The sequence below is a fragment of the Myotis daubentonii genome, chromosome 16, assembly GCF_963259705.1.
Source record: "Myotis daubentonii chromosome 16, mMyoDau2.1, whole genome shotgun sequence".
NCBI classification, from domain to species: Eukaryota; Metazoa; Chordata; class Mammalia; order Chiroptera; family Vespertilionidae; genus Myotis; species Myotis daubentonii.
The window spans coordinates 50,402,542-50,417,654 of NC_081855.1; the positions used below are offsets into that span (position 1 = coordinate 50,402,542).

A 15,113-nucleotide genomic window follows, 5' to 3' on the forward strand; every position below is an offset into this window, starting at 1 on the left:
CATTTTAAAAATAATTAGTTTCTCACACCAATCAGAAAGGATATATGCACCCCTATGTTCATAGAAGCACAATTCACCATAGCTAAGATCTGGAAACAGCCTAAGTGCCCATCAGTAGATGAATGGATTAGAAAACTGTGGTACATCTACACGATGGAATACTATGCTGCTGTAAAAAGGAAGGAACTCTTACCATTTGCAACGGCATGGATGGAACTGGAGAGCATTATGCTAAGTGAAATAAGCCAGTCAATAAAGGAAAAATACCACATGATCTCACTCATTCATGGACAATAGAGACCATTATAAACTTTTGAACAATAATAGATACAGAGGCAGAACTGCCTCAAACAGATTGTCAAACTGCAGCGGGAAGGCCGGGGAGGGTTGGGGGGCAGGAGGTAGGAAGGTAAGAGATCAACTAAAGGACTTGTATGCATGCATATAAGCATAACCAATGGACATAAGACACTGGGGGATAGGGGAGGCTAGGGGACTGTCTAGGGCAGGGGGATAAAATGGATACATATGTAATACCCTTTGTAATACTTTAAGCAAAAAAAAAAAATCAGCTATTCCTTTGAGTAAAAAAAAAAAAAAAATTAGTTTCTCAGATAAATTTGTCTTTCCATCATTTGAAAATCAGGAAGATTCAGATTTCATTTCCTAAAGATGCTATTTCACATATTTATGGAGCAACCTTTCTCAACCATTTTGCTCATTCCCTGCACCCCTATGACATATTTCTATTTAGTCGTGGGCTGCACGATGAGTTATAATATTGGCTTTATATTTATACTCCACTGTAGAAATATATTTTCTGGCCTTGTCCTTATGACTTATTTCTCTTTACTACTTTTCCCCAACTCTTAAATTATCTGTATTCTGCATTTAAGTTGCAGTTGTTAAAAAATGACCCTAATGTTAATCTTTATATTTTATTAGTGTATTACTTGTATGAGGACTGTTCCGTGACCAGACTCTGTATAAAATTGGAAAGAGTAATAGATTTGAAATGAAACAGTTTTACATCTCTGCTTTGCCACTTATTAGCTGTCATGTGACCTAACCAATCTACCAATTTTCATGGAATAAGGTCCTTGTAAAGGCCAGACTCTTACAATGTGTTTTTGCAATCATCTCCTTTCTCACTGGAATACCAGAGTCTACTTTAGAAAGTCCCTGGGAGGATTAAATAAGATAACGCAAGGACAATACCTGGCACACAGTAGGACCATACACACAACATCACCTCTTCTCTCATTTACTTTCAGCAGTGTCCAACAAATCCTTTCTTTCTTTTAGGGTTTCCTTTTGGGCTACATGTGGACTTGCCTGACCACAGCTCTATGAACCTGAACAAGGAAAAACTGACATCTGATAGCAGATGAAAGCCAGCCACCACCCTTACCTTTCCTGCCGAGCTGCCTGGGGGAAAAGCCTCAGGATTTCGCTGTGCAGGGGCTCCGCGTGGGCAAGGGTCTTCACCTTCATCTCCAGCAGGTAATCCTTGCCAAATTTGCTCTTCAGGTGCTGGATGGAACCGATACATCTGGAGGGAAGAGGAGGAGGGAGAAGAGGAAGATGCAATGTTTGAGGCTTGGGATTTGCTGCTAGCGCTGTCTCAGGACTTGGCCATCAGACCCTGGTCAGGTGGTTCCAGTTTTTCACAGTGACCTCTCTGCCCACCGACAAACTCTGCCAGCCATGCAGCTGGTGGTCAAGTGCGGGCTTGGGCGGACACCCACCTCAGCCTCCCAGACACCATGATGGCCACACGGTCACACACGGCCTCTGCCTCGGCCATGTAATGGGTGGTCAGGAGGGCACCCCTCTCGGTGTTGTTAAAGCTGGCCCTGATCGCCTGCCTGAATGGAAAGAAAAGATATGCATGGAAGCATACACAATAACATCCAGAACCCCGCCCTCTCCCCCACCTGTGAATCCTAACGTGAATTACCATTGTCACGAGAAGTGTGGGACACAGAGAGATTGTGTCTATTGTGTCACACAGATGCACCATAGCTACTGAAAAGATCAATTGAGCAATTACAATACTCAGAGTGAGTCTGTTTGGGCCCTGACCATGATTATTTTTCCTTTAATGAGAAATAGTAAGATGTTTTTGCAAAGTATTTGCTCCAGTGATGGCGAACCTTTTGAGCTCAGTGTGTCAACATTTTGAAAAACCCTAACTTAACTCTGGAGCCATGTCACATATAGAAATTTTTTGATATTTGCAACCATAGTAAAACAAAGATTTATATTTTTGATATTTATTTTATATATTTAAATGTCATTTAACAAAGAAAAATCAACCAAAAAAATGAGTTCATAGGTTCGCCATCACTGGGCTATACAAATGATATTCAGGGTTGTTTTATTTTGGATTAAAAGACAGTGTACGGGAGGGGTGGCCGCCTTGCTTTGCGTAGATGCGTGGAGTTGGTGGCCGTGGCCTCTGGGCTGGGATGAACTAAGCTCTCGGGGAGGCGGGGAAACAGGGGAGCCGAGCTGGAGTTACAGCCGCTACAGGGGTGGCAGTTGGACCAGTGCTGCTTCAGGATTTGCAATCTATTGTGTTTTGTTTATTTTAAAAAAATATGTATTTCTTGATTTCAGAGAGGAAGGGAGAGGGAGAGAGAGATAGAAACATCAATGATGAGAGAGAATCATGGATTGGCTGCCTCCTGCATGCCCCACCCCAGGGATTGAGCCCGCTACCCAGGCATGTGCCCCTGCAGGGAATCTAACCGTAACCTCCTAGTTCATAGGTCGATGCTCAACCACTGAGCTATGCCGGCTGGGCAAGGCCATTGTGTTTTGCAAGCCACAAAGTATGTGGAGCCTCAAGTCAAACAACACTTTCAAAGTCTACCAACAATTGCCTTGCTATTGTGGTGGTGGCTATTCCACGTGGGTTTGAACCCAACATAACAAAATGGGAAATGGAATTCACATACGGGTAAGCCCTACTGCCAATAAAGGAAAAAGAAGAGATGCGCATCAGTGAATTATGCTTTTAACTCCCCTAGACGATCCCTTCAATGAAGCTGAAGGTTCACTAGAAGGCCAAGCTAAAAAAAGTGAACATATATGATGAAAAAAGTTCTTATCATGTTATGTATACGAGTACCAGCTTTTTATAATAAATGGTCCGAAGCTACACATTTTAAAAATGATTTCGCACAAACTAAGTCAAAGCCTTGGATAAGTTTCCTTTTAAATTTGAGGATTTAAAATCAGATTATAGAATATTTAGAGATGAACGCTTAGTGATTATGGATAAATACACACTATTTGAATAGAACTATTGTTCATGACTCATTTAGCAAAGAATTGGGTGTTTATTTCAAGGCAAAGAGAGCACGAACATCTCTGCTCTCATGGAACCCCAATCTAATGGAGACTGAAAAACTGGTAACAGCACATGATAACTATTATGATGGAATTAGTGATGGTGAACTTATCTCATTGGGTACAGAGAGCTGGCTCAGCTGCTTGGAACTGTGAATTTAAAAGTGATTAGCCAAGCTGACTGGCATGGCTCAGTGGTTGAGGGTTGACCTATGAACCAGGACATATGCTTGGTTTGGGGGCTCCATCTCCAGTGTGGGGTGTGCAGGGGCAGCCGATCAATGATTCTCATCATTTTTGTTTGTATCTCTCTCTCCCTCTCCCTTCCTCTCTGAAATCAATACAAATACATTGATTTAAAAAATAAAAGTGAGTAGCCACAACTTTGACCTCAGAAACTGATATAAGTAGGTATATGTCCCCGACAGAATTCAGATTTCACACGTTAAAAACTTGATGAAAAGTAAAGAACAAATCAAAACAGCTTAAGGGACAATGTTCACAGGAGGTAAACACTTCAGAGATTCCCTGCCAGGCGTCCACGCTGGCCCTGACCGGGCGGCGCCCCTCACCACATCTGCTGCTGCCCCGCGGGGTCCATGCCCGTGGACGGCTCGTCCAGCAGCACCACCGATGGGTTTCCCAGGATGCTCAGCGCGAAGCACAGCTGGAAGGAAGGGGACAGCGCATCTGGCACGGATCTGCGATCTGTGGGCCTCGCGGAGTAACCCCAGCCCCAACCCTACCTTTCTCTTGATTCCCTCTGACAAGGCCTTCACGGGGCGCTTCTGCTCCTCCTGCAGCTTGAGCGCCTCCACCAACCTGAAGCAAACACAGTGGGGCTACAGGCTTCCGAGAACCAGGACACTTGGTGGGAGAGCGAGCCACGCAGGACCAGGTGGGGAACGAGCTCCGAAATGCGGTTCTGACATAGACGCTGGGCCACGTTGCATTGGACTGGTTTGACACGCCCGCCCCCCAAATTAGTTTTTCCTTTTATAAGATCTGAAGTGCATTTATGACATGCAAATAGCTGTCCTATGATAGTTTACACTTCAATTTCAGTATTTTTGATAAATTTGCCAATACATACTTTCTTCTTTCCATATTTAAGATGAGAAAAGAAAATAACATGTTAAAATCAGGGAAACCAGTTTCTGATCACAACTCTCCCCATTGCGGTCTGGGTCAGCGTTGAGTTTCCTGGGAAGTCTTGAGTTTCCTGTGAAGGCTGTCACTCCAACTGACTTCCTGGACCTCTCAGGTGTGTCTCCCCCCTCCCCCCCTTTCCCCCTTGTACCGTGTGATGGTGACCGTGGCATCTGCTTTCCTCAGCCCTCTCACCGCAGCGAACACGTCCAGGTGCTCTCTCACTGTCAGGTTGGGCCACAGCCCCTTCTCCTGAGGACAGTACCCCAGGAACCCCAGAGGGTCCCCTTCTCTGCTGCCTCTCAGTAGCACCTGCAGAGAAAACTTCCCTCTCAGACCCGATGGCCTGCATTGCTCCTCTGTGTTCCCATCACATCTTTCTCCTTACAAACCTAGAAAAACCAGAGACATTCTCCGATCTCATTGACTCGAGATTTTGCATTGGAAGAAGGTAGTCAGAGTGTAAATACCTGGCAACAAACAGATATTCTGGGCAAGTGACTTCAGGTAGGGCGATCCGAGAAAGCCTGCCTGCTGAGGGACCATTGCAGCAGAAGGGTGACAGGGCGCCTGCCCTGGAAAAGGCCAGGAGTTTGGGGTAGAGCAAAGCCCTGTGGAGGGATGGTGTTCAATGTGCTCTCAGACCCCAGGCTACAGTAGGGGATCTGGAGCCGAGTGGTCCAGGGGAGAAGAGAGAGATGTGATAGGAGGGTCGTGGGAATCAGATCCTGGCCAGCGAGGAGAGGTGTCCTTCCAGCCACAGTGCAGGGAGAGATCACTGAACGTATTTCAGCAGGACAATGACCTTTTATAAAGATCTCACTGACTGATCTGATTCAAGTTGGTTTCATGACACCCAAATGGTGGTTGGGTTTATAATTCAGATCTCACGTAACCTTTAGAAATATTTCATTCCAAGATCTCAATGAAAGCTTACCTCTTTTTTTGCCCATGCTTAAGGAGAAATAAAATATTGATTTTGTTTCAAGAGGGTGCTCTCCACTGAACTAAGCGCTCCCGATAGGCTCGGCTGAGCCACCAACATCACCCAGAGGCACCTTTCACGAACACCTACTCTCACCTCAGCTTCAGAGCGACTGTGAATATGTTTCCTCCTTCCTCTTTCCTGGGACACCTGCCCATCACGTTCTTGGTGGTCTTCCCCTTGGTGGGCGTGACCACCAGCCCCTTTCCCATGGTGGAGGCGCACAGACCTCTGTCTTAGGACTCTGTTCTCCACTCCTCCCACCCCCGATATACCTTTCAGAGGAGCTCTTAAGGTTACCTATCTCCTGACATAGAATTTTAGTTTTCTCTGTAACTCATTTTGTTTCTTTGATAAATTCAGCTCTCTTTCTTTGCCTGGCCTTCTATGCAGTTGAATCACATGGATAATTCTGTCAATTTCATATCCCTATTGCTCAACTTGGAGCCATTCCTTGAAAACACTCACCCAAGATACTGTATTTCTACCAAAATATGTGTTACAGTAACTAAGCACTTGTAAATAACAATGACTGCTAAATAAAGTTGTTACTTAAAAACACACACATTTTAATTCATAATAGGAGGACAGTGCTCATTGAAAGTGCAAATCAAAGTGTTTTATGGTAGTATAAATAGAATTTGTATAAATTCTGAGATTGGCCATTTCCACTCATTGCCTTTACAGGCATGAATAATTATTCCCTTTCAGTGATAAATTTTGTTGTGTGTTAATGTGATAATTTGTAAAGGGTATTCAGTCATATTAATCACTTCATTCATCTAATGAATAAGTGAGATTTGCTGGGTATAACATTTTGACATCTTATAAAATTTATCTTGAGCACCACTAGCTAATGTATATTCCACGTGATTCACCTACCTGTCCAGCAGTTGGTTTGGTGTCTCCAGTTATCACTTTAATGGATGTACTTTTACCAGCTCCATTGTGTCCTAGTAATCCTAAAACCTCACCTGGAAAAAGAAAAAGGTCACATTTAGTACAAATTGATTTTAATAATAAAATTAAGAATAAAACATAGTCTGAAGTCTCACTGTGACAAGTGTTCTATGTGATTTGTAGGTAGTATCTCTTTTAATTGTCATACCCTCCCCCTGCCCCAGAGGCTATCATAACCCTTTCTTACATATTTGGGAACAAAACCTCTTAGGGATGAGGTTAGTTGCCCAAAGTCACACTGATGGGAAGTGACAAAGTCACTCTTGGAAGCTAGGTGTATGACACCACACATCTCCTGTGATCCTAAGAACTGTGCAATAATTTCACAAAATGAAGTCAAGTACCATCTGCTGGTCAAGCCTTCAGAACATGCTGGCACATTCTTTTTGTTTTCTTGTGAAAAATAATGAATGTTAGGAAGTTAATCCTGTTCATTACAGAGAAATGCACATTTTTGGGGTTTCAATGGTTTATTTCAACAGAGTGTTGGTGGTTACCATGTCGATGTGAGTAACCCCTATCCATGGGCATGACTTAGTTAATTTCTCTAGGAATGAGCCATGTAAAAGGAGCTGTCAAGGTCACCGCGCTGATGGGTCTGTGTGCGAACCAAGAGGTGGTCATAGAATGATTCTCATCAGGAACCACAAAGCGCGCAGGAGGGCTCTGAGCCAGCAGTGGGAGGGCCTCCATGTCCAACCTTTTCTGACACAGAAAGAGACATTCCTCATGGCGATTTTCTTCTTCTTCTTGGAAAAGCAGTGTTTCCTCTTCGCTGTGTACTCCTTGCATAGACAGCTGGCAATAATGGCTGGTTTCTGTAAATGACAAGTACATCAGTCAGACCTTAAGACTCTCTATTGACCTTTAACAAGCTTTAGCCTCCCACTGGACTAACCCCTGACTGCACAAGCCATGCCTCCAAGAAGACTTCCTACTAGATGACAGGTTTAGGGGCCATTCTCCTATCTTAGCACTTATGTTTCCCTCTCCTACAAGGGCACTCACGCAGGAACACATTATTTTATGCAGCCAGCCCATCTCTCAGAACAGAAGCAAAGAGACTTGGAGAAGCACCAAATCACCCTCCAAGGACAAACAACACACTGTGGACTCGACTTTGCCCTGCATTTTTACAGTGTCCTTTCTCCAAGAAGCAGTGATTGGGGTCACTCTACTCAGTTTCTAAAATTCACAAATTCTTCTTGGCTTCAGAAATTTCAATTTCACTCCATTTTTAAAATTTATTTTCTATGAAAGACAAAGTGAATTAAAATGACTTTTTAATCTGTGCTCATTTAGATGTAAAAATGACTACCTGCCAAAATAAAGTTATGATCCTCATTTGTATGAATTAAAGAAATGTAAAATCATTTGAGAATTAGATGCTTTCTGATTTTATTCATTTGTGGTACTTGTTGAAAAAACTACTTTGTATGTTTTTACCTCATCAAAGTTTGTGGAATTCAAGGCATTTGCTGTTCTCACTCTTTCCATCTCAACATCTTCATCCTCCCCCTCGGGCTCCTCTGGATTTTGGTGTACATCACTGCTTCTTGGAGAAATTCTGCAGTCAAACCATCCATTAATAATTGATTTCAGTTTCTTATCCTCGTATCAAAAACACTGCATTCTTTAAATCTTATACTTGAGTAGACTGGGTGATTAATAACCCATCATAATCTCTCTTCAATCCAGTGAAATCTCCACCCCCTGTCCAAATGCAAATAGGATGCTTGATCTCCTATTAAGGTTAGGCATTTCTTTGGAATATGTGTCAGATTCACTAATTTTCCTCCATTCTAACTCCGTCCCTCCTACTCTCTTCCTTCTAGTCTCTCTTCCTTCAACTTAAATCCCCCATACTGATCTTAGATGACTTCTTATAAGTCTTCTTGTATCTTGGAAGTGTCCCATGCAACTATCTGTAAGAGTTATCAATGAAACTGATGGGGAATAAGATGCTTATGGTTGCATCATTGAAAGATGGGAACAGTCTCAGCTTTGAAGTGCCATGAATAACTGAACCAGTCTATGGCCCACCAGTCGGACTTCTCACAACCACAGGAGAAGAGCTACTTCTGTCTTTGACCTATTGATCATTCTGTGCTTCCATTCTGGACCGACAGCATTCCGTCGTCACTGTCAATCTATTCACATTAAGTGCTATTTAAACTGAATGAGCCAGATGTAACTTTCCCTAGTGTTCCACTGCACAGTGTCAGACAGGGTCTTTAATATTCAATGTTTTACGTCTGTTTGCTCCACTATTCATAATCTTTGATTTAGGTCCCTCTATCTCTATTATTTGTATTGACACATGGTTCCTACCCCAGCCCATTCTAGTTCTTAGCATTTCTTTGTTAATGGATTAATTTGTGCATAAAATTATTTTAAAACAGTGATCACTGAAATAAAAGAATCAAATTTCATTTCTCCAGACCGAAATAAGGGATCCTTTCTCATTGATATCTTTCCAAACTTCCATTCCAGACATCGAAGAATAAACATCAAGACAATAAGTTGCAAGAAAGGCTAGGAATAAAGAGATGCATAATTAAAAACACTAAAAAAAATCACTTCACATTAAAAGTGAGCTAGGAATAATTGGACTTCTACAAAGATGCATTTGGCAAAAACATTACCAATTTCCAATTATCTATTTGTCAAACTTTGAAACTAGCAAATTCACTTTCAATCTTGTTTATAGAAACATAAGAAACAAATATAATTGTGTGATACCATTATTTTAAATAAGTTTCTCTAATAGTTATACAGTGTACTTAAAAATTGGGACGCATATTATCTGGTTAGTTGATTTTTATAAAAAATTTTCTATTTTTACAAGTATTTTATCTCTATGGGCTACAAATACCTATATATCCACATTAATAAAAAGTTTCACTGTGTTTACAGGAATTAAACTAGTTTAGTTAGTAAAATACATGATAAATTTTAAAGAAGAATATGTTCTTACAATTAGGAATAGCAGAAAGAGCTCTCCACCAATTGAAAGAAGCATCCCATGCTGCAAAAAGAAAGACAATGGTTAAAGAAGAAAATTTTCATTTTGTGGGTTTTTGCCATAATAATGTGAATTCGCCCATTGAACAACCCTATTGGCATACCCCCTGAAGAGTACTGGCTAAGGGTCCATTCCACAATGTGTAGTGAGGAGCTGTCTTCCTTCCTCCCAAGGTTTATGAGCCATTGTGCTTTTATTTGAAGCAATATGATTGAGCAGTTATTCATTACCTGGTGAGAGAATCTTGGGGTCTGTTGTGCTAGCCTCCCCACACATTGAGAGAGAGGCAAGATTTAACCTTTATCACACAGACCTTCACACACCTGCTGGTGCTTACTGCCCCTTTTATAAGTCCCCTTTCTTTCCTTTCTCTTCCCTATGGATACCCCTTAACTCACATACTGTTCTTTCCTTTCATAGGTGGAAGTATAGGTATCAGTCAGCTAGAAAAACAAGGATTGAGAGCTTCTCTAGAATCCTGAAATCCCTAAGATTAGAGACATTTCATTTGCCTCCTTCTAGAGCTGAGCATGCCCAAGAGAGTATAAAGCCCTGATTGAGTATAAAGGCTGCTTTATACTCAATCCCATTATTGCTATTTATTCTTCCTCCCCACCCATCAACTAGGGTCAACTATTCTATTACAGTTCAGCTGGAGTATATTGTCCTATCTGGAGAGAGATTCAGTTGGAAGCATGAAGTAGAAATCTTCAAATTTCATACATACTAAACATGTTGCAGAATCCCAGCCCTAAGCAAAGCTTTCACCATTGGTTGTGAGTTCCAGGACACTAGAGCAGATGGTGGCATTACTTACATGCAAAGATAAGGTCATACAGCCAACTAATGCGGTGTGTGGCATTATAAAGTCGATGAAAAATAGTAAAATGTATTCAGACCTTCTGATCATAAATATGACCACACTGAAAAGGGTGATCTAAAAAGAAAAACAAAGCATATTAACCACTCTGAACATCAATACATGCTCCAAATTAAGATGGTTCATCTTGGAGATATTCCTAACTTCCACTCCAACCCCGAAAACCAAGCTGAAATCAGCTGATCTGCATTGATACTTTCTCTTGATGACTTAGCCACATTCCTTTGCCCCAGAGGATCATGAATGAGACCTCACTAGATAAAAATAGGATCTAATATAGAGAGCATTTTAAATATAGAAAAGAAAAAAAGGTAGTGATATTATTTTTTGAGGTAAAATTTAGAATTTTATGTAAGCAATAATCATAGGTAAAAATTTAAATTGAATTTTAATAGGATTGCCCAGCCGCTGTGGCTCACTGGTTGAGCATCTGAACTATGAACTAGGACAGTGAGGGCGAACCTATGACACATTTCAGAGGTGACACGCAAACTCTTCTTTGTTTGATTTTTCCTTGTTAAATGGCATTTAAATATATAAAATAAATATCAAAAATATAAATCTTTGTTTTAGTATGGTTGCACATATCAAAAAATTTCTATATGTGATACAACACCAGAGTTAAGTTAGGGTTTTTCAAAATGCTGACACGCCGAGCTCAAAAGGTTCACCATCACTGAACTAGGAGGTCACGGTTCAATTCCCATTCTGGGCCCGTGCCCAGGTTGATAGCTTGATCCCCAGTTGGGGTGTGCAGGAGGCAGTCAATCAGTGGTTCTCTCTCATCATTGATGTTTCTAAATCTCTCTCTCCTATCCCTTCCTCTCTAAAAGCAATAAAAACATATATTTAAAAAAAGATATCTAATAGGAATAAAGCAACAATAAAAGGACACATGTTAACTATACCAATGGAGAAATATAAGCATTTAAAAACCTGGAGTGGCTTAGTACTAGTACTAAAATACAAAATTCAGGAGAAGAGAGAGTTATACATACATCTGCCCCTGTCACACATTTTCTTCTCAACTACTGTAATGCCTTGCTAAAAGTTTCTGTACTTCTAATTTCTCTCTGTTACAAACCATCATTTCTATGGCTTCCAGAATATTCTTCCTAAAAGTGTGTCTGTGATCATATTTCTTTTCTGAATTATTAGCTTCCATGAGAGTGAGTGAGAGAGGGAAACATCAATTTGTTGTTCCACCCATTCATTGGTTGATTTTTGTATGTGTCCTGACTGGGTATCAAACCCACAATCTGGGCATATTGGATGATGCTCTAACCAACAGAGCTACCTGGCTAGGGCTGTAGAATAAATTCTTGAGCCAATCATTTAAGGCCAGTCATGGTTCCAACCATTATGTTCACCATGACTAGGACCATGCTCAGGCTGTAGCCAGTTTTCTACCCATATTCATATCAGATTATTACCAGTAGTTAGGACATTTTCCTAGTCTGGACACTCTCCCCTTTGGATTTTGGTTCGGCCACTCTTTTCTTTTTTTCTTTTTTTTTTATTATTAGTTAAGGTATTACAAATGTGTCCTCATCCCCCCCCCCATTAACCCCCAACTTCCCCCTCCCCCCCGCCCTGCACACTCATGCTCCCATCCCCCTGTTGTCCATGTCCATTGGTTTGGCTTATAGACATGTATACAACCGAAGGACTTGTATACACGCCCACTCTTTTCTATTTGCATCATCATTCTTCTCCAAATGTTGAAATCATATTCTTCCTCATGTTTCACTCCCTGAAGGAAACCTCAGGCCTCATTTTTATGAATGACTCCCTCCCTTTTCTGGTTTTCATAGACCTCTTTATTACTCAGTTGTATTAGATTATATTTATTTATTTTTTAAATATATTTTCATTGATCAGAGAGAAAGGGACAGGGGGACAGAGATAGAAACATCAAGGATGAGAGAGAATCATTGATTGGCTGCCTCCTGCACACTCCCTCTGAGAATAAAGCCCAAAACCTGAGCATGTGACCTTGACCAGAATCGACCCCAGGACCCTTCAGTCTACAGGCCGATGCTCTATTCACTGAGCCAAACCAGATACGGTGGTTGTGTTAGACTTTTAAAGATGGATGGTATCTCGGTAACTTTTGCTTTATCAATGTTTTAGGAATTGGCTGTTTACTCATCTATTTAACATTGAGCACTCTTTCAGTGTTAAAACAGTCGACGACCGAGAGGAGCCACCACAGCTGAGAACAGCACCCACCAGAGGAGCTCCTGCCAACTGAGGAGCAGCTGCTACCACAACCCCCCAAGGAGCAACTTCAGCCCGAGGAGCCATTGCCACCCAAAGAGCAGCCACTGAATGACTCAACATCTGGATATGTCGATGAGATCAAACATGGGTAGACAAAGAAACCCCCAAAGGAAAGAAAAGGACTGGCCAGAAAAACAGCTAAGTGAAACAGAGGCATGCAACATGACAGAAAAGGAATTCAGATTAAGGGTCCTAGAGTGCATAAACCAGATGGAGGAAAAAAATCAACAACTTCTGCAAGAATCAAGAAGAAACGGATGAAAAAATCAATAACTTATGTAACAATCAAAAAGAAATGGATGAAAAAATCAATAACTTAGGTAAGAACCAAGAAGAAATGAAGAGTGACATAGCTGCAATAAAAAACAACATTGAAAGTTTCAACAGTAGACTAGGAGAAGCAGAGGATCGAATTAGTGAATTAGAAGACAGGGAAGCAAAACACACCCAAACTGAACTTCAATTGGAGAAAAAAAATAAAAGACAGGAGGAGAGCCTAAGGGATCTTTGGGACAACATGAAACGAAACAACATAGGAATAATAGGGGTGCCAGAACACCAGAAAGAGGAACAAGGCTTAGAAAACCTATTTGAAGAAATAATATCAGAAAACTTCCCTGAGGTGGGGAAGAAAAAAGTCACACAAGCCCAGAGAGTCCCAAACAAGGTGAATCCGTAAAGACCCACACCAAGACACATCATAATTACCATGACAAATGTTCAGGACAAAGAGAGAATCTTACAGGCTACAAGAGAGAGACGGAAAGTTACATACAAGGGATCTCCCATTAGATTATCAAATGATTTCTCAACAGAAACACATCAGGCCAGAAAAGAATGGACAGAAATTTACAAAGTGATGCAAAGCAAAGGACTGAACCAGAGAATACTCTATCCAGCAAGGCTATCATTCAAAATTAAAGGGGAAATAAGAAGCTTCACAGACAAAGAAAAGCTGAGGGAGTTTATCACCACCAAGCCAGCAATGCAAGAAATGCTAAAAGGACTGCTGTAAAAAGAAGAAATAAAAAGCTAAGAAAGAAAACAGGCAAAAAAAAAATAGAAATGGCTACAAACAAGTAACTTTCAATAATAACTTTTAATGTAAATGGACTAAATACCCCAATCAAAAGACATCGATTGGTTGAATGGATAAAAAAAACATGACCCATATATTTGCTATCTACAAGAGACCCACCTCAGAAGAAGGGACTCACACAGACTGAGAGTGAAGGGATGAAAAAATATCTTTCAGGCAAATGAAAGTGAAAAAAAAAGCTGGGGTAGCAATACTTATATCGGAAAAAATAGACCTCAAAGTGAAGGCCATAACAAGAGATAAGGAAGGACACTTCATAATACTAAAGGGATCAATAAAACAAGAAGATATAACCCTGATAAACATATATGCACCCAAAGCAAGAGCACCCAAATACATAAAAAAACTCCTGGAAGATATCAAAGGAGAGATCAACAACAATACAATCATAGTAGGGGACTTTAATACACCACTGACATCACTGGATAAATCCTCTAGACAAACAATCAGCAAAGAAAGAGAAATCCTAAATGACCCACTAGATCAGATGGCCTTAATTGACATATTCAGAACATTTCACTTTAAAGCCATGGAATATACCTTCTTCTCAAGTGCTCATGGGACATTTTCAAAGATAGGCCACATATTGGGTGACAAAAAAAGTCTCCACAAATTCAAGAAGATTGAAATCATGCCAGCCATCTTCTAAGACCACAATGGCATAATATTAGAAATAAACTACAATAAAAACAACCCAAAAAACTCAAACACTTGGAAGCTGAATAGCATGTTATTAAATATTGATTGGGTTACCAATGAGATCAAAGAAGAAATTAAAAACATCCTGGAAACTAATGACAGTGAAAACACAACAATCCAAAACCTATGGGACACAATGAATGCAGTCCTGAGAGGAAAGTTTATAGCTCTAGAGGCCTATTTCAAAAAACAAGAAAAAATGGTAGTAAATCATCTAACTCTACAACTCAAAGAATTAGAAAGAGAGCAACAAAAAAAGCCCAGAGTGAGCAGAAGGAAGGAAATAATAAAGATTGGAGCAGAAATAAATGACATAGAGACCAAAAAAAAACAATACATAAAATCAATGAAACCAAGAGCTGGTTCTTTGAAAGGATAAACAAGACTGACGAACCTCTAGCCAGGCTCACCAAGAAGCAAAGAGAGACGACCCAAATAAACAAAATCAGAAATGATAGAGGCGAAATAACAACAGACCCCACAGAAATACAAATAATTTCTATAAAATACCATGGACAACTCTACTCCAACAAACTAGACAACCTGGAGGAAATGGACAAATTCCTAGAAAAATACAACATTTCAAAACTCAATCAGAAAGAATCTAAAAATCTCAATAGGCCAATGACTATGGAGGAAATTGAAGCAGTCATCAAAAAGCTTCCAGCAAACAAAA

The 15,113-nt window shown here is 40.6% G+C and overlaps 1 protein-coding gene across 6 annotated transcripts in view; it reads right to left on the reverse strand.

Moving 5' to 3' along the window:
• LOC132219026 (ABC-type organic anion transporter ABCA8-like) overlaps nt 1–15,113 on the reverse strand; it is a 74,919-nt gene that overhangs the window by 15,767 nt on the left and 44,039 nt on the right. For all 6 annotated transcript variants that reach the window (XR_009449343.1, XM_059671017.1, XM_059671019.1 and 3 more), the window contains 11 exons: nt 10,294–10,413; nt 9,429–9,479; nt 8,895–8,986; nt 7,898–8,018; nt 7,152–7,269; nt 6,374–6,465; nt 4,658–4,818; nt 4,104–4,179; nt 3,930–4,024; nt 1,749–1,868; nt 1,412–1,552 (listed from right to left, as the gene is read on the reverse strand). Coding sequence is in view for 5 of the 6 variants with exons in the window: in XM_059671017.1 (XP_059527000.1) it covers nt 1,412–1,552; nt 1,749–1,868; nt 3,930–4,024; nt 4,104–4,179; nt 4,658–4,818; nt 6,374–6,465; nt 7,152–7,269; nt 7,898–8,018; nt 8,895–8,986; nt 9,429–9,479; nt 10,294–10,413 (1,187 nt within the window). In the remaining variant the exon portion in view is untranslated. The remainder of the gene's footprint in view (nt 1–1,411; nt 1,553–1,748; nt 1,869–3,929; nt 4,025–4,103; nt 4,180–4,657; nt 4,819–6,373; nt 6,466–7,151; nt 7,270–7,897; nt 8,019–8,894; nt 8,987–9,428; nt 9,480–10,293; nt 10,414–15,113) is intronic.